This window comes from Monodelphis domestica, chromosome 2, assembly GCF_027887165.1.
Source record: "Monodelphis domestica isolate mMonDom1 chromosome 2, mMonDom1.pri, whole genome shotgun sequence".
NCBI lineage: Eukaryota > Metazoa > Chordata > Mammalia > Didelphimorphia > Didelphidae > Monodelphis > Monodelphis domestica.
Genome location: NC_077228.1, coordinates 271,132,914 through 271,153,303, shown reverse-complemented (window position 1 = coordinate 271,153,303; position 20,390 = coordinate 271,132,914). Strand labels below are relative to the sequence as shown.

At 41.7% G+C, this 20,390-nt stretch overlaps 1 protein-coding gene across 2 annotated transcripts in view; it reads left to right on the top strand.

Annotated features, from left to right (window-relative positions):
* The window catches only part of GRM4 (glutamate metabotropic receptor 4), a 305,645-nt gene that overhangs the window by 199,120 nt on the left and 86,135 nt on the right, over window positions 1–20,390 (top strand). For both annotated transcript variants that reach the window (XM_056818053.1, XM_056818052.1), the window contains exon 3: window positions 13,656–13,791. In XM_056818053.1, coding sequence (XP_056674031.1) covers window positions 13,656–13,791 — 136 coding nt within the window. The remainder of the gene's footprint in view (window positions 1–13,655; window positions 13,792–20,390) is intronic.

Genomic DNA, 20,390 nt, shown 5'->3' with positions numbered 1-20,390 from the left:
CTCCTAACCTTCAGTTCTTCATCGGCTTATATTCCATGACACATAGCCCTTTATCACTAGCAGAACAAATGATATTAAAATTATGTGCCTTTGTTTAAAAGAGAAGCTTGAGATCTTAAAATTCATAGATTCATAGAATTGGCGATCCAAAGTGAGAGGGTATTTCACAGACCCTCTAGACTAATTTCCTCCTGTTTTATAGATGAGGGAAACTGAGGCTTGAGGAAAATGAAGCCACTTCCCAAAGGTCACACAGATTGCAAGTGTCAGAGGCAGGACTTCTGGAATCTAGAACCACTGTCCTTTCCCCACTGCCAACTCCCCTCTCCCCTCCAAACCCTAACAACTATATAACTTCCAGAAGGCAATAGAGCTTCTGCCTGTTCAATTCTGGACCCACCTCATCCACTATGTACAGTGTCTGCCTGAAATATATTTACTGTAGATAAGCATTATAGCTTGCAGATCACAGTACATTCAAATGGCATTACTCATTCATTTTATTTTTTCCTGGGTGGATACTTAGGCCAAACTTGTTTGGTTTTCATGGATTTCATTTGGGAGATTTGAAGAATTTGGGAGGCTGATGCAAGCATGCAAACAGAAGTATCCACTATGCAGTAAAGTAGATGATACTCTGAACTCCAAATCAAGAAGTGGTTGTTGTTGCAAAGTCATTTTTCATTTGTGTCTGACTCTGTGAACCCATTTTTGGGTTTTCTTGCCAGAGATTCTGGAGTGGTTTGCCATTTCCTTCTTCAGCTCATCTGACAGATGAGGAAACTGAAGCAGACAGGAATGAAATAACTTACCCAGAGTCACACAGCTAGTGGCTTGCCATTTCCTTCTCCAGCTCATTTTACAGATGAGGAAACTGAGGCAAACAGGGTGAAGTGATTTGTCCAGTCATACAGCTAGTGACTTGCCATTTCCTTCTCCAGCTTGATTTGACAGATAAGGAAACTGAGGCAAACAGGGATTTAAGTGAGTTCCTAGAGTCACATAGCTAGTGTCTTGCCATTTCCCTCCCCAACTCATTTAACAGACAAGGAAACTGAGGCAAACAGGGTAAAGGAATTTGCCCAGGGACACAGCTAGGAAATGTCTAAGGCCACATGTGAAATTAGGAAGATGAATCTTCCTGACTCCAAGCCTGGTGCTTTATCTTTATACGCATAAAGTACCTGGTACACAGCATTTGCTGTTGGTGAGTTGTTTCTGTTGTGTCCGTGTCTGATAAGAAGACCTGGACAAGTCACTTAGCCTCCTTCAGTCTCAATTTCCTCATCCATAAAATGAGCCATGAGGACTAATTGGATCTATGATCCCTTGATCTCTAGGGAACACCTTCTCAATTTCAACTTTGTGTCAGACTTCCCACAAGCCGGTGACAATGCCTTTGGCGACCACCATTTTCTGCTTCACAATATAAATAATCGGAGATTGTTGAACATGGTTATCTCGATGCTTCTATCTTTTCAAGAAATCTCGCACAATTCTGACACGTGCTTGGTTGCGAGACACCTTGCTGGAGGAGAGCCTCAGTGTCTGTATTTTGCTCTAGTGAATCAAATAATGCTTTTTGTAGTCAACAAATGATAAGCACGGTGGGAGCCGGTATCCTCGATGCCTCTCAGTCAATTGTATGATTGTGAAGATGTTTTTGCTGTGGCATATCATTTTCCAGTGCCTGCCCGTTCTCTCCTAATACTCTCATCAAAGATGCTCTCAATATTTGTGTAGGTTGTTCTCATAAAAATTATAGTTATTGCTATTCCCTCAATCACCTTTGGGGGGGGAGGCAATAAGGAAAGACTGAGGGGTGTGTGTGTGTGTGTTTACTTCTTTGGCATCCTCCCTTCTTTCGTATACTTTGAGAATTGATCTCTCAATCCTCTCGAATTTTGTAGCCTTCAGCAGGTTCTTCCTCTGGGTTTATTAGTCCAGCTGATTTTCTATCCTTGTTTTTGTTTTCTTTCTTCTATTTTTCAATGAACAAGTATTTTTCTCCGACCTTTCACTCCCCTTTCCCTGTTAAAAACCAATAAACCAATAAACCATACTCTTGTAACACATATGCATAGATTAGCAAAACACCTTTCCACATTGGCCATATCTTAAAAGGCATGTCTTATTCTCTTTCTGGAATCCATCACCTATCAGGTGGATAGAGAGCTAGACCTGGAGTCTGGGAGGTCTGAGTTCAAATTCAAATTCAGAAGCTTCCTAGCTATGTGATCCTGGGCAAACCACTTAAGTTCTGCCTGCCTCAGTTTTCTTTGATTTTAAAATGGGGTTAATAATAGCACCTACCTCAGAGGGTTGTTGTGAGGATCAAATGAGATGATATTGGTAAAGATCTGGAGTCAGGAATGTCTGAGTTCAAATTTGAACTCAGAAACTTATTAGCTATGGAAACATGGTAGGTCAATATATTGATCAATATTCTTACGTCTTTCAAAGCTATTTATGTTTAAAGTGTTGTTATTGTTTAAATTGTTCACTGAAGCCTTCTCAAATTCCTCTAAAACCATCCCCTTTGTTATTTTTTTAATGGTTTGTATTCTACTGTATTTTTTAAACCCTTACCTTCTGCCTTAGAATTAATTCTGTGTATTGATAGTTCCAAGGCAGAAGAGAGGTAAGGGTTAGGCAGTTGGGGTTAAGTGACTTGCTCAGGGTCACATAGATAAGAAGTATCTGAACCCAGGACTTCCCATCTCTAGGCCTGGCTCTCAATCCACTAGGCCACCTAGCTGCCCCCTCTACTGTATTCTAATACCGAATGAAAGTCGTTCCCCTTTTGATGGATACCCCACTGGTTCTAGTTCTCTGTCACTTCAAAATGAATTGCTGTAAATATTTTTGCACATATGGGTCCTTTTCCTTTTTGATCTCTTGGGGAATAGGTCTAGTAATAGTATCCATGGGTCAAGGGATATGAATAATTTAGTGACTTTGGGGGCATGATTCCAAATTGTTTGCTAGGATGGCTGACCAATTGATAGAGCCATCAACAATGCATTACTGTGCCAACCTTTCCACAACCTGGTCAATATTTTCATTTTCTCTTTTTGTCAGCTTTGCCAGTCTGATGGTGTCAAGTGGAATCTTAGAATTGACTTTAATTTCCATTTATCTAATTATTTGTGGTTAGGAATTTTTCTTTTCAAATGGCTGTTCAAATGACTTGAATTTCTTCTTTTGAAAACTGCAAATTTATAGCCAGTGACCATTTATCAATATCAACTTTGTTTTTTTTTTAGTACCATCTCCTCTAGATCCATATCTGGGACTGTATTGTTAATAGTCCAAATGTTAAGGAATCTAAGCAACTCTATTGTTCTTGATGGGGAAAAACCATTTGTTATAAAAAACTTTTATAGATTTTTTTTCCCATTCTTCATCTGTTTGTTATTATCCTTCCAGTTTTATCCCCAAATGTCCCCAGGATGACTTCACTTAGTTACATCTTTAGCCAAACTTTCTTTATTGTTTTTTTTAAACCACAACTTTTATTTTATTTACTCTTCTTAATGAATAAGCATTGTTTTTCACTCCCTCCAAATCCACTAAAAAAAAAAAACCAAACAAACCCAAACATATATAGTTGAGCAAAAAAATTCCTATAATAACCATGTTCATTCCCCTCCCCAAACACACACACACACACACACACACACACACACACACACACACATGTTTCAATCTCCATTCTGGAATCTTTTTGGAAGTGGGCTATGTGTTTCATCATGAATCCTCTGGAATTGTTGGCTCCATTGTGTTGATGTGTTTCTAAGTCTTTCAAATAAAAAAATGTTGTTCTTATTGTATACATGTTCTGGTTCTGCTCACTCTGGGTCTGCATCAGTTTATACAAGCCTTCCCAGCTTTCTCTGAAGCTATCCTGTTCATTATTTCTTTCTAGCCTCATATTATTCCATCATATTTATAAACCACAAGTCATTCCCCAACTGATGAGGACCCTCTACTCTTCTAATTCTTCGCCATCATAAAATCTTTGAACTGAATCTTAAAATCTGCGAACTGCCGTCAATATTTTTGTACATGGGAGTCCTCTTTCTTTGGTCATTTTAGTGGGGGATAGATAGATTTAGGATTTCAGTTCACAGATGTTAGGATCACCCTTAGAGGCCATCTAGTCTGAATTCCTCTTTTTATAGATGAGGATGCTGAGGCTCAAATCAAAGGTTTTCTGACTCAGGTGGTTTTAAGGCACTTTTTTTTGGATTCCCTGTTATGGTAATTAATTTACATTGATTAAACTTCTTAATAAAATTATTCTAATCAGGGGTGATGTCCTCTTCTCTACCCATTTGCCATTTCTTGATGTCAATAACTTGTTTAAATTGGTTAAGTTGGAGTCATTTTAATTATCTGCCTCACCTCTGTCTCATTTGTATTCTGGGTTTGTGTTCATTTTGATCTTTGCTCTAACAAGCCAGTGGTCTCACCATATATAGAGAGAGCTGATTCAGGGATGACCCCCACATCTGTAACAGGTGTGTTAAAATATAATCAGTTTCATTTTTAATGATGTTTCTTGGTCCTTACTATGTCCAACACTGTCTGGTCTTTTCTTACAGCAAGCACTCAGGATAGAAATGAGATCTCTGTATTGTCTGTCTACAAGCCTTTGACTTATTTCTTGCTCTTGTTTTAAACTCTTACCTTCTGTCTTAGACTCAATACTGTGTATTAGTTCCCAGGCAGAAGAGAGGTAAGGGCTAGGCAAAGGAGGTTAAGTGACTTGCCCAGGGTCACGCAGCTAGGAAGTGTCTGAAGTCAGATTTATTTCTTACTCTTGAACTATATTTTCTATCATAGTCCCCCCCCCCCATTCTCTTTCCTTTCAATCTTTTGTTTGAAGTTGCCCAGCATCAAATTATCTATTGATTTAATTTGGAAGGTCTTAGAAAGTTCTTTGTAAAACTTCTTTACCTTCTTCTCCTCTGCAGTTTATGCAGCTGAGGAAACTGAGGGTTTGCTGGCTAAGGTGGTTCTAGGCTCTGTAAGCCAAAATGGGCTTTTTCCTCAGCTGGAATTATATCTTTGCCTCAAGTGTCTACCCGCTATGCAACTGATATATTAAAAGCATAAATTCTGACCATAAGGTCTCCTGCTCAATAAGCGCCAGTGGCTCCCTATTGCTTCTAGGATTAAATGCAAATTCTTCTGCTTGATGTTCAAAGCTCTTTATATACTGGCTCCAGTTTACCTTTCCTGGTTGATAATATATTTGTTGTTCTTTAGTTGGTTCAGTGTGTTCCACTCATAATGACCCCTTTTGGGGTTTTCTTGGCAAAAGGCACTGGAGTGGTTTGCTGTTTCTTTCTCTGGCTCATTTTACAGATGAGGAAACTGAGGCAAACAAGGCTAAATGACTTGCCAAGGTTCACACAGTTAGTAAATGTCTGAGGCCAGATTTGAACTTGTGAAGATTAGTCTTCCTGTCTCTAAGCCCAGTGCTCTATCCACTGTACCACCTAGTTGCCTCCTTATTACATATTGCTACCCTTCATAGTTTTGACAATCTAGGAAAAAAGGCCTTCTTGCTGTCTCTCTAATGCATAACATTGCATCTAAAATTTCTATGCTTTAAAAAATAATTAAATATATTTTTATTTTTAATCAAATATTTCACAATAACATTAAAAAGTTCAAACCTTCTGTTTTAGAATTATAGATAGCTAAAATTATTTTTATTTACTTAATTAAATATTACCCAATTACATTAAATTTTAAAGAGTTTTTTTTTAAAGAGTTCTCTCCCTCCATTCCACTCCTCTCCTGCCCCTTGAGCAGGCAGTTACTAGGATATTGATTGTACATAACATCTCTGTTCTTTGACGCAAGCGGTTCCCCTTCCCCAGTCTTGGAATGCTCTCCCTCCTCTCCGCTGTCTTAGAATCTCAAGCTTCCTTCAAAGCTCAGTTATAAAGTGGTCTTTCATGATTCTACTCCACCCAGTGATTCCCTGAAAAGCTATCTTCTATTTACTTTATTGATATTTGGCATTTAGATACTGTTTTCCTCAGGAGAACAGAAGCTCCTCAAGGGCAGGACTATTTCTTGTTTGTCTTTGTATGCCCAGCCCAGTCCAATGTCTCTGGCACTTCATAGGCTCTTGTTGATTGACTGATCATCTGAAGTATTTTCATCTCTTTTTCTTTCTTTTTAATCCTTACCTTCTGTCTTAGTATATATATTTTTTTAACCCTTACCTTCCATCTTAGAATCAATACCATGTATTGGTTCAAAGGCAAAAGAGTGGTAAGGGCTAGGCAAAGGGAGTTAAGTGACTTGTCCAGGGTCACATAGCCAGGAAGTGTCAGAGGTCAGATTGGAACCTAGGACCTCCCATTCTCTGGGCCTGAATCTCAATCCACTGAGCTACCCAACTGCCCCCTTAATTCTTTTTTAAAAATTTAATTTAATTTTCCAGATTACATGCCAATATACTTTAAAATATTTGTTTAATATTTTAATTAATTAATAATAACAATTAAAAATAATTTAATCTTTTTTGACATTTTTGCAATCCATGTTCTCTTCTTCCTCCCCCCCTCCCCAAGAAGGCAGGTAAGATGATATAGGTTGTGCATATATCATCACATAATACACAGTTCCCTGTTCATCGTGTTGTGAAACAAGACAGGAGGAGAGAAAAGAAATGAGAGAGTCGCAGAGGTGGAGAGAAGAGCAGGGATAAAGAGAAAAATGGGGGGGGGGGAGAGACAGAGACTAAGATACACAGAGACAGAGACAAAAAAGGAAATAGGGAACAGAGAAGAAACATAGGCTAGAGAAGAACCAGAGAGATGGGAAGAAGAAGAGAAGAAAGTAATAAAAAGAAACAGAGGTGATGAGGAGAGAGAAGAAATAAGAGAGACAGGTAAAGAGGAGAGATTCGAGAGACAGAGAGACAGAGACAGAAACAGAGACAGAAAGACAGACAGAGAGAGGGAGAGAGAGAGAGAGAGAGAGGGAAAGAAGGAAAGAAGAGAAAGAAAAAGAGAAACAGAGAAGGGCAGCTAGGTGGCTCAGAAGATTGAGATTTGAGCCTAGATATGGGAGATCTTGGGTTCAAATGTGACCTCAGACACTTCCTAGCTGTGTAACCCTGGGCAAGTCACTTAACCCCCATTGCCTAGCCTTTACCACTCTTCATGCTTCACTCTGCATTCAGACTCCATCAGTTTCTTCTATGGCGGAGGGTGGCCTTTTGCAACACGAGTCCCTTGGAGTTGTCCTGGATCCTTGCCACGTTGATAATAATTGAGTCATTCCCCGGTTGATCATCATAGATTATTGTTGTTTCTTGGTACAATGTTCCTCTGATTCTGCTCATTTCACTTTGTATCACCTTAGTAGCAATTCTAAGACAGAATAGTGGTAAGGGCTAGGCAGTTGAGGTTAAGTGACTTGTTCAGGGTCATACAGATAGAAGCATCTAATATCAGGTCCTCTGGATTCTGGGTCTGGTTCTCTATCTACTGCGCTACTCAGCTGTCCCTAAGCTGTAATATTTTCATGTTGGTCTCTTGCAAACTCTTCCCATGAGCACTGTCATGTGAGATGGACAAAATGCCCCATGAAACTCTGTTTCTTACTGTCCTTGGATGCACACAATAAGAATTTTTGGATTCCTTTTTTTGCCTCTCTAATGTCCGGAACACTTTCCCTCTTCATCTCTGCCTACTGATTTCCTCAGCTTCCTTTAAGGCTCAACTAAAATCCCATCTTTTAAAAGGAAGGCTTTTCTAATCCCTCTTAATTCTATTGTCTTCCCTCTGTTAATCTTTCCTATTTATCCTGTATAAAGTTTTCTTTGTATTTGTTTGCTTTTTGTCTTTCCCTTATAGAATGTAAACTCCTTGAGGGTAGTGTAAGATTAAAATTAATATCCAATAACTCCAAGTATTATATTTCATAAGATTTATTAATAATCACTTGAAGGAGAAGAAATAAAAAGACAAAAGTAAAACCTGAGTAAAGAGAAGTTTTTCCCAACTGAGTTAGTGTGAGAAGAGCCAGAGGGGGTGAGGTTACAGAAACTTTATCTCCAAAATGTAAGGAGGTAAGGTGAGGATGAAAGTGGGATTCTGGAAAACAGAGTCCTGGGGTTAAAAATTCATTTTTTTTTTGCCTGTTCATCTCCCCAGTATTTCATATATTTCCTGGCACAGAGTAGGCACTTTTTTAATGTTTTTTATCAGTTGATCTCAGCAGAGCCTGGGAGTCATCCTCTCCTGTAAAGGCCACTTCCTCCAGAACTGAAATGGACAAACTAGAACAATGACAAATACCCAGGCCTAGGTTTCAGTTCATGGCTTCAAGCTGTGGGTGAACTGCGGGTGCTCTTACTCCCTGGAAGAAGCAGGAAGAGTGTTTAGAAAGGAAAATGAGCTAGAAAGATGGTGGCCATCTCAGTCTCATCAGTTTTAAGGATAGAAACAAATAGAGGAGGTTACTTCCAACCACAGTGGTAGTGGAGGCACAGAGTACCTCCAAGTTGGGAAGTGTTGGCTTGCCCAGGCAATTTGCTAAAAAGTAAGTACAAGGTAATTCTGGAGTTGAGCACAATAGAAAGGGTGCCAGCCCTGGAGTCAGAAGGGCCCCTGTTCAAATTTGACTGTAGATACTGACTATTGTAAAATAATTTTAGTGTTGTTACTTGAAAATCTAAATTAACTTGATCACCAGGTAAAATCCCCAAATAATAAAATACCCAAGTCAGCTGGAAATTATGGTGATTTTAATTAATATAGAGAGAAGGAATTAAGGAGAAGAGAGAGAGAGAGAGAGAGAGAGAGAGAGAGAGAGAGAGAGAGAGAGAGAGAGAGAGAGAGAGAGAGAGAGAGAGAGGAAAGAGTTAATTTAAACAGCTCCGGCTCATGCTGAGCCAGGCAGTAGTTAAAGGCCTTGACCAAAGTGGCCTCCCTGAGCCCAAGGGAAAGGGAGTCAGTCTTATCACTCAACATGAGACCGTCTCAAGGAAGCTGTCTGAGGGAGATCCTCCAGGCTCAGTTCTTCCTCTGAACTCCTGAACTGACTTCAACTGCCTTTTCTAGCCTCCTTTTGAAGAAAATTTCTCTTATGTCATCTCCCCAAATTTTTTACATCTACCAATCACAGCAGATGCTTTTCTCCAGGACTGCCCACTCTTTAGTTCTCACCTTCTCTGGTTAGATTATATCTTTTGAGTACTTCACACTTCTTTGTTAAATTCACCTTTTGTTAGTTACTTGACCTCTTCATGATTAATTTAACCTTTATAGGTACTTAATACCTTTTTGTATTAGATCTAAAAATAGACTTATGAGTTAAGTACCTTCATTGTTCAATCAGGAGTTTACAACTTTATCTTCCCATAAAGTACTATCTTAGTCGGGTGGAGCAATTTTAAAATTCACAATATGCAACCTTGGGGAAACCAATTAACTCTGTTTGCCCGAGTTTCTTCTTCTATAAAATGAATTGGAGAAGGAAATGGCAAACTCCTTCAGTACCTTGGCCAAGAAAACTCCAAATAGGTTAGGAAGAGTTGAACATAATTAATCGACCAATTAGTTAGACTAATAGAACTAGAAAAACCAAACACCTCTCAACCAATTTGGAGTAAACTAGTACCTGGTGGAATTGATCAGGAAAGGTCTTATAATAGGAGGTTGTGATTGAGGTGAATTTTGAAAGGAACTAGGGATTATAAGGTGGTGGTGAGGAGGAAGAGAATTCCAGACCTGGAGGTATGGAATAGCACACATTAAAGTATAGGGAGGCTAGAAGGAATGTCATGCATTAGAGATAGCAAGAAAGCCCAGTTTGCCTGGATTGTGGAATCCATGAAGGATCCTAATGTTTAATAAACCTGGAAAGATAAGCAGGAGCCAGTGTATGGAGGGCTTTAAATGCCATGCAGAGGAGTTTGTATTTGTTTTGAGAAGCAATAGGGAGCCACTGGCACTTATTGAGTGGGAGAGTAATGTGTGTTTTAAGAAAATTACTTTGGCAGCTGTGTGGAGAATGAATTGGAACAGGGAGACACTCTAGGCAGAGGGAATAATTAGGAGGCTGTTCAATAGCCTAGTCTTTTCCTTTACTCTCCTATCTCCTATTGACTGAGAGTCTAAGTCTTTTCTGCCTGGAGGGGTGTGTGTGTGTGTGTGTGTGTGTGTGTGTGTGTGTGTGTGTGTGTGTGTGTGTGTGTGTGTGTGTGTGTGTGTAGGAGAGGACCATGTTGGGTTTGTTTTTGTTAATTTACATGTGCATCTCTCTCTCTGTCTCTGTCTCTGTCTCTCTCTGTCTCTGTCTCTGTCTGTCTCTGTCTCTGTCTGTCTCTGTCTGTCTGTCTGTCTGTCTGTCTGTCTGTCTGTCTGTCTCTTTCTCTCCCCACCTCCACCTGTACTTGTATACCACTGACTAGTTGAGACTCATAAGAGTCTCTGGTGAAATGCTGCTCATATTGGTCTTCCTGTTAATGTCACAAAGAAGGTGCTCATTGTAATATATATTTTTAAACCCTTATCTTCCATCTTAGAATCAATACTGTGGATTAGTTCCAAGGCAGACAATTGGTAAAGGCTAGGCAATGGGGATTAAGTGACTTGTCCAGGGTCACACAGTTAGGAAGTGTCCGAGGCCAGATTTGAATTTAGGGCTTCCCATCGATAGGTTTGGTTCTCCAACCAGTGAACCACCTAGATGCTCTCTCATTACAGTCTAGACTTTATAAAAACAATGGGTAAGAGGAGGCACTCACGCTTAAGAGGATGGATTGGGAGCAGCAAGGGACTTGGAACCTGGTCTTCTTGCCCTTCCATCTTTTCTATCTCTTTTCTTTTTTATCCTTACCATCTACCATCTATCCCTCTTTCTTCCCTCTTTTCTCCCTCTATCCTTCCTTCCTTCCTTCCTTCCTTCCTTCCTTCCTTCCTTCCTTCCTTCCTTCCTTCCTTCCTTCCTTCCTTCCTTCCTTCCTTCCTTCCTCCCTCCCTCCCTCCCTCCCTTCCTTTCTTCCTTCCTCTCAGTGGCAGGCAGCTAATCCTTGCCCCTCCCCTCTAGCTTCAGCCTTTCTGTCCATCTGGCTCCCCAGATGGGGGAGAAAACCACTCAATTGGCCCAATTTCCAACTGTAAGGAAACCATATGGAGAGATTTAGTGGGAGAGCTGAGTGTCTGCCCAGTCCCATTAGTTGAATGGCTTGGGCTAGTTTCTTGGGCTCCCCTGGCTCCCCATGTCTTTCTCTGGGGCTCTTTGACTGGAATGAGATGAAAAGTCCCTCTCCAGGGACTTTTCCCATTCCACCCTGCTTTTTGATCATCCATTCTTCTCAGGAGTCACCCTTTGGTTTCTCAAGGAACTCCTTGCTTATGTCCCAATCCATCTTTAAAGTGCCCACTGTTTTTAGAACACAGTGCTAGGAATTGGGATACAAAGATATTAAGACAATTTTTGTCCTCATGGAACGTGTGAATCCCTTCTTAGGCAGCTAGAGTGAGGTGTAGGGAAACCCAAGAAGTGGGGGTTCAGTCCAGACTGCTGTGATCCATCCCTCAAACATGAGAGGGGCTGACCATACCCTTTTCTCTGTCCTCCTTCCCTTTCCCCACCAGTTCACTGGTCCACAGTCTTCTCTCTGTAGTCCACTTAACCTCAGTTCCCATTTTAGGCCTCATGCATCCTTCTCCATGCAGGGAGATGCATAACTAACGCTGCTCTGGGTGAATTGATTTAAGACTGGAGCAAAAGAATCATAGGTTAATGGGTAGGAAAGAGCTTTCAGAGGGCATCTAGTCTAACACTCTCATTTTACAGATTAAGGAATCTGAGGACTAGGGAAGTTAAGTGATTTGCCTAAGGTTAGTCAGGCAGGAGGTGTCAAAGGTAAGTTTTGAACCCAACTTCCCTCACCGTAGAGCCAGTACTCTTCCTACTCTGCCATAAAGGCAAATAGAAGATTAGAAAAGAAGTGAGATTTAGGATAGGGAAAGAGAGACCCTTCCCCATCTCCCTGCACCCAACACACATACCTTTGAGAATCTGGACAACCACACACTAAGGTAAGCCAGAACCTGAGCTCCTAGAGAGAGATCTCCCATAAGCATTGAGGGAAACAAGTAGAATTGGAATACAGAGCCAGGCTCAAATCTGCTTTAGACAGATTTGGCTTGGACTAGTTTCTAAACTCTTTGAAAACTGGAATTATGCCTTATGTTTTTTTTTTTAAGTTGTACCTTCTGTCTTAGCATCAATAAATTCTAAGACAGAAGAATGGCAAGGGCTAGGCAATGAGGGTTAAGTGACTTGCCTACGGTGACACAGCTAAGAAGTGTTGAATGCCAGATTTGAGCCTGGGGCCACTGGACTCCAGATTGGGTGCTCTATCCACTGAACTACCTAGCTGCCTTGCCTTATATGTTTTTGATGCCCTCCATAGTACCTGGCACCATGCAGGTGACCTTTTGATGACTTTTTTTTTTAATATAGGAGAACCCTTTTAGCTCATTTAATGCAGAAATTCTTAACCTAGGGACACTTGGAATCTGGGGATAGATTTCAGGATATCCACAGTGGGAAAGACATTACATCTTTATTTTCACTAACCTCTGTTGGAAATATAGCATTTCCTTCAATTATTTAAGAGTGATATCCTGAGATTGGCTTCACTGGGCTGCCAAAGGGGCCCATGGTACAAAAACAACCAAGGACTCGAGGTCGAGTTCTACCCCTGTTATGTATGTGTGAGTATGCATGTGTGTATATTTGTTATATTACTTTATATATATTTATATTTATATGTTATTCTATTTACTAACCATGTGACTTTGGGCAAATTCATATAACGTCTCCAAGCTTTGGTTTTCCTGTCTATAACACAAACTAGGTGATCACTCAAGTCCCTTCCAGCTCTACCCTCAGCCTCTGAATCTGTGGATAAAAAACCTTCTCTACCCCAACCCCCATACAACCTTACACGTATCAGCTTTGTGTGTGTATGTGTATTCATTAGATTTTTATTTATGTTGCATATCTTTGTTTTATTGTCAATTCCTTTTATTTTTTCAATTACATGGAGACACAACTTTTTAACAATTGCTTTCTGACCTTTTGCAATCCATATTCTCTCCCTCCCTCCCTTCCCTCCTCCTCAGATAGTTAAACAATCTGATATAGGTCATTCCAGTGTTGTCATGTAATACAAGTTTCCAGATTCCTCATGCCATGAAAGAAGATGCATATCACACATTTCTTATGTTCATTTTTAAAACCCTTACCTTCTGTTTTGGAATCAATACGGGGCAATGGAATATGGATATTCAATACTGGGAATGGATTTGCCAAGGGTCACACAGCTAGGGAGTATCTGAGATCAGATTTGAACCCAGGACTTCCTATCTCTAGACTTGGCTCTCTATCCACTGAGCCACCCAGCTGCCTCCAATCTCTATTTCTAGCCTCTCAGTTATCCATATAGGATATTGATTTAGTAGCAATCTCTTAGGTCCCTTCCAGCTCTAAACAATTCCATAGAATTCGGTCTCAGCCCTGAAGCTTTTTGAGTTCATCTTCCCAACCTAAACATTTTCCTGGTTTTGGTTCCTGTGCTCATGCCTCTCACCCTCTGCCTCCAGGAGGAGTATGTATAGCCCAGTCAGTGAAGATCCCCAGGGAGCCGAAGCCAGGAGAATTTGACAAAATCATTCGTCGCTTGCTAGAGACCTCCAATGCCAGGGCAGTCATCATCTTTGCCAATGAGGATGACATCAGGTGAGAAGGGGAGCTGGGACCAAGATGGGATTGGGGAGGGGGACCATGTGAACATACATGGAGGGAGCGGCCTAGATAGGGGGTGGGGGTTGGAGTGTGAAATCTGTGACACTAGGTGTTGCCCAAAGCCTGGGTGGGAGATGGGCCTGAGGAGGGTATAATGGAAAGAGCTTTGTGTCCGGTATTAGAGGATTGGTTTGAGTTCTGGCTCTGTGACCCTGGACAAGCCATTTATCTTTAGTTTTCCTCATTATAGGGGAGGGAAGTTTGAACTACATGGCCTCTGAGGTCCTTTCTAGCACCTAGAAGCCCTTGATCTTGGTCCCAGAGGACAGAGATGAGATTTGATGATGATATGGTAGAAAGATCTTGGGGAATTAGGAGTTAGGAGATGAGAGCCCTAGCTCTGCTTCTTTTGATAACTCATCTTGTGGCCCTGGCAAGTCATTTCCTCTTTATAGGTCTCAGTTTTCTCCTCTGAAAAAATCAGAAAGGTTAGATTAAGTGGTCTCTAAAGCCCCTTTCAGTTACTAAATTCTACTATTCTGTAACTAGGTATTTTTGTGGGTAAGTATGCTGGACTTGGAGTTACAAAGACCTAAGTTTGAATCCAGTCTCTATCACCAGCTCAGTGTCCCTGACTGGGAAAGTCATATAAGCTCTCTCTTCCTTAATTTCCTTGTCTGTAAAATAAGAGGCTTATCTCTGTTGACCCTTAAGGCCCATTTTACTCTAAATTCCATGATTTCCCTTCTTTAGGAATGGGGATTGGACTGATGGGATGTTTTTCCTTCTGAAGTCTGCCTACCAGGGGGCTATGATAGAACAAGTGCACCCCAAACTTTTTTCCTCCTTCTTCTCCAGTTTTCCCAAGATCCTCCTGGTCATCGACACCCCAATCCTCCAAGGGGTTGGATGAGTGTGAAATTTGGCATAATACTTGCAGCTCTTTTTCCTTCTGTCTGGGAAGAGAGAGGTAGAGATAGATTGGGGGTGGGGAAGAAAAATGGGGTGGGTCCAAGAGATAGGAAGAACAGAAGATAGGGTTCAGAAGGAACAGAAGGGTGATGGGGAGGACAGAAAAGAAATGAGAGAGTTGCAGAGGTGGAGAGAAGAGCAGGGATAAAGATAAAAATGAGGGGGGGTGAGAGACAGAGACTAAGATACACAGAGACAGAGACAAAAAAGGAAATGGGGAGCAGAGAAGAAACATAGGCTAGAGAAGAACCAGAGAGATGGAAAGAAGAAAGTAATAAAAAGAAACAGTGGTGATGAGGAGAGAGAAGAAATAAGAGAGACAGGTAGAGAGGAGAGAGAGAGAGAGAGAGAGAGAGAAGAGGGGGAAGGACTAAACATAGGATAGAGAAGAACCAATAGAGAGATGGGAAAAGGGGTAGAGAATGGAAGATGGGGAAGGACGAAAAAGAAGGACAGAAAGAAAAGGGAAGGATCAAACTGAAAGAGGTAGAGGAAGAGAGACAGATCCAGAGATGGAGATTGGAAAGGAGAGACAGGAAAGGCCAGAGAAGAAGAGACGGGGGTGGGGGGGGTGGGGCGGGGGGGGGGGAGGACTGTGCACCCCAACCTCACAAATCTCCTTTACCACCAGACTTCAGGCTGATTGTAGGAGCTGTATTCTAATGTTTATTAATTAGTCAAATTCCATTGTCAATCAGCTATGCAAATGAGTTGCAATACTGGTTGTGAGCAGGGAGGGAAGAGGAGAATTATGAATCTTTTGCCTCTTCTCTCTGAGGGCTGAACCTGAACTGCTTAGTAAATCAGCAGCTGACAGGTGTATGTTTACACACTCACATGCACTTGTATGTGAACGTATGTTTTGATGTATGTAGGGACACATAGAAATATTTACATGCATGTTTGTGTCTGCATACACATATGCATGTGTTTTGGCAACTCCTTTGTAACACAGAGTCATAGAGCATGACTTGGGTGTCCTTAGAGATTAGGTGACTGATCCCCCAGACCCACAGCCAGAGGTGAGACTTGAATCTGTATCTCTGCCAACCAACTGCCTTTGCATCCATAGAGGGTTTGCTTGCTCACTGTCTGCTAAGCCAGGTCGCCTCTCTTGCTAAAATGAAGATGAAAGGGGCAGAGGGCATGCACAAGTATATGTGTGTGTGCGTGCCTTTCTTTTCCATCCCTACTTCCTTCCTTCTATACTTCTGATGCTTGGCCCACCTCCTCTTTATTTATATCTTCTCTCTCACTTCTTCTTCAGACTGTCCTTCCTGGGACTATATTGCCTTCTGTCTCCCTGTCTCCCCTCTTCTCCTTTCTCTTTAATTTTTTCCTTTTCAGTGAGATGTAGTGAAAAGAGCACTGATTTGAAGTCAGGACCTGAATTTACACCCTGTCTTTGCTATTTATGGCCAGAATGATTTCAGAGGGCAGCTTGGAGATACAGTGGATAGATCTGGAGTCCAGAAGATTTGAGTTCAAACTCAGTCATAGACCCTTACTAACTATGTGACCCTAGATGTGTCTTGCTTGACCCCTGTTTGCCTCAGTTCCTCATCTGTAAAATGGGGGCCCATTGGAGAAGGAAATGACAACACACGCCAGTATCTTTGCTAAGAAAACCCCATAGAGTCAGATATGACCAAATAACTGAAAGACAATGATTTTAGGCAAATGTCCTTTTCTAGTCTTCAGTTACCTTCTCTGTCAAAAGAGGATTGAGATATGATCCTGGGCAAGTCACTGAACCCCCATTGCTTAGCTCTTATTATTCTTTTGCCTTGGAACCAATGCACAGTATTGATTCTAAGATGGAAGGTAAAGGTTTAAAAAAAAGGATTGAGAGGGGCTATCGAGATGCCACCATGGATAAAGTGCCAGTCCTGGAGTTTCAGAAGGTCCAGGGTCCATATCTGGCCTCAGATATTTCCTAGTTGTATGCCCCTGAGAAAGTCACTTAACCCCATTAACTTAGCCCTTGCCCTTTTGTTTTAGATTTAATACTAAGACAGAGAGTAAGGACTAACAAAAAGAAAGAAAAAAGTAATTAAGAAAGTAGATGGTCTCTAAAATCCTTTGTCTCTAAATTCTATAATCCTTTGTTCCTTTGTTCTCCTCTCACCCTCCTGTCACCCATTTCCCCTGTTTATCTCCTTGTCTCCTCTTTCCTTCTCCTCACTTCTCCCCCTGCAATGGCAAAGGTACAGACAAGTCTTAAGTTGCTGGGAGGGAACAATGTGATTCTGTAGCAAAAGAAGCTGAGACAGACCCAAGTTGAAGACAGCAGATGCATCAGGGAAGGAGCAGGCTGGGTAGAGACCTGGATGCTGGATCATCACAGCCATAGCCTCCTGGGAGCTTATGGGGTGTTTGGGGGGATTAGTAGCTGAGCCCCAGCCTGCATTGGAGACAGATGTTTAGAACTCAGCAAGTGTGGTCTGTGAGGCTTCCAGGAAAGTGTCCATCACTCATGGTAAGCTGGGGGAGAGGGGAAGCCCAGACAGGCTGTGGATTCAGCAACTTTAGGCAGGACTGTGAGCCAAGGTGCCCTGGGCTCAGAAACAGGGAAAGGGGAGGGAGATTTCATTTGGAAAGAGCCTCCACACAAACTCTTTTCCCTCAGGCTGGTCAGAAAAAATATGTACTGAGTCCTACTATTCACCTTCCTACTTGGACAATTGTCCAATAAATTGTCCAATAAACCTAGCCCTCAGCTCAAGGAACTCCCAGTCTGATAGGGTAGGGGTAAGGGGCGAGGAGGAAGGGAGAGAAAGAGACACTGCCTTGGCCTTTGGGGAGATTCCAGTCTGAGGGAGGATGGGAGGAGAGAATGGGACTCATTTTATCTTCAGGGAGTTTCCATTCAGAAGGGGAAGACAACACAAAGTCCCTTTCTGCTTGGGTGACTGCTGTCTTTGCTTAGAAAGAGGGGCAGCTGGGAGGTGGCAGTCAAAAGAATGCCAGGCTTGGAATTAGGAAGACCAGAGATCCAATCTGACCTCAGACACTTTCTAGCTGGGTGACCTTGGGCAAGTCACTTTACCCTGTTTGCCTCGGTTTCCTCATTTGTCCAATGATCTAGAGAAGGAAACGGCAAAAACCACTTCAGTATCTTTGCCAAGGAAACTCCAAATGAAGTCACAAAGAGTGGGACCTGTCTGAGCAACATCAAAACTTAGAAAGACTCCCCTCCTCCATCTTTAACCTACTGTTTCCTAGAATTCTGGACCTCACACTCCCTATTTTCCCTTCTGCTTTAGACATCAGCTGCCAGACATTCCCTTAACTGGTTTTTAATCAACTGCTGTATTGACAAGGTCTTCATTACTCCCTAATTGTCCATACATCTTTCCCCAATTTTACTCATTAAGAATTGATTTAACAAAGCAGTTGGACTGCTAAACCCTCATTGGGTTCTGTCACACATCCTTCTGTTTCCCGGAGAATCCTTCTTTGCCTTTAGTGTAACTTCCAGCTCTCTCTTTATAGTTGTTCAATCGTTTTTCAGTCATGTCTGACTCTTTGTGACCCCATTTGGGATATTCTTGACAAAGACCCTGGAGTGGTTTTCCATTTCCTTCTCCAGCTCATTTGACAGATGAGGAAACTGAGGCAAACAGGGTTAAGTGACTTTTCCAGGGTCACACAATTATTAGAGTGTCTGAGAACAGATTTAAACTCAGGAAGATTCCTGACTCTAGGGATGGCACTCTTTCCACTGAGCTACTTATTTATTCCCTACTTCTCTCTACTTGTTCTCCATTGTGTATCTTCTCAGTTTCATTTTGTTTTGTTTTGTTTGCTAAAGTCATTTCCAGTAGGGCTACCCATCCATCTCCCTCCCCCCAATTTGAAACTTCTCAAAAACGGTCATATCCAGGAAACTTTCCCCGATTTAATTTGAATTCTGCTCAAACCTGGACTCTGTGGCCTTTTGAAACCAAAGAATTCATGCTCTGCTTACCTATGTGTCCCCTTTTCCTAGGAGTGTTTCCCTCATTAGACTCTACTAGTGAAGCGAAGGTCCCCGAAAGTCAGGGATTGTGACTTTCTCATCAGTCTGGGAGTCTCTTTTTGGATTTTAGGGTTCAAATTATACATGGAAGGGATCTCAGAATCAGTCAGTCAGCTAGCATTTATTAAGCACCTACTATGTGCCAGGTACTGTGCTGAGCTCTGGATATACAAAGAAAGATAAACGAGAGTCCCTGCTTACCAACAGCTACTCTCTCACAGGGAGAGACAATAGGCAAATGACTATGTCCCACAAGGATGTGCCAGATAAATTAGACATAGTTTCAAAGGGAAGACAAGGAGATTAAGGAGAAATAGAAAGGCTTTTTTTGGAAGCTGGGGTTCCCCCCCCCCCGTTATTAGAAATCTTTATTCTACTTTTTAAAATAATTCAAGTTAACAAGTAACAGCAAGTATTGGAGGTCCTTCTTTGTGAGACTGTCTTTACTTCCTTTGAGTAGAGCTTCTTGGATCCTGGTTAGTGCCTTGTGAAGATCACAAATAGCAGAAAGGACAGGAGTTGGAAAGAAAATGAGGGGAGAAAGGGAGATAGAACTAAATATAATCAAGACAGAACTATTGGAGAGTGATAGGCTTGAGAGAATATCCCAAAGACAAGAGGAAGGAAGGAAAGAGACAAAAGATGAGGAGGGAGAACATTCTAGGCATGGGGGACAGCCAGGGGAAAGGCTTGGAGCTGGGAGATGAGTGCTATGTAATTGAATCCACTTTTTTTAAACCTGTAGTATCAGTTCCAAAACAGAAGAGCAACAAGGGCTAGGCAGTGGAGGATTGTCTGAAGCCACATTTGAACCCAAGTCCTCCTGACTCCAGGTCTGGCACTTTATCAACTGACCCCAGCCCACTTTTTTTTATTCCCTTATTTCCATTTTAGAATTAATATTGTATATTGGTTCCCAGGCAGAAGAATGGTAAGGACTAGGCAATGGGTGTTAAGTGACTCACCTAGGATCACATAGCTAGGAAGTGCTTGAGGCCAAATTTGAACTCAGGACTTCCCATCTCTATGCCTGACTCTCAACCCATTGAATCACTTATATGCCCCCAATACTTGTTTTAAAGATGAGGAAACTGAATCACTTAATGAAGAGGTTAAGGGAACTCCCTAGAGCCACACAGGTAGTAAACAGCTGGGAGCAAAGGATTTGAATCCAGGTCCTCTGACATCAAATTCAGCATTCATTTTGAAGGGCAAGAATTATGTTCCCCATCATACCTGGAGTTCCCTGAAATCAGGAACCATCTACCTCCATCAGTCAGTCTGGAGGCTCCCTGAGATCAGGGAGTGTCTCTCTCTTTCCTTTGTTTCTCCCCATTGTCAGCAAAAGACATCAGACACAGAGCAGGGTGCTGACCGTTGGCATGATGCAGTGACTAGAATGTGGAACCCCCAGTCAAGGAATTTTTGTCCTCTTTCTGAATTACAGCTGGGTGATCTTAGACACATGACTTCAGCTGTCTGGGGCTCACTAGTCTAACAGGCAGAATGACATCTGGTTTCCCTATCCTTGCAGGGCTGTTGGAAATGTCAAACAAGACAATAGATGTAAAAGATTTTGCAAAGGAAATCCAGAATTATG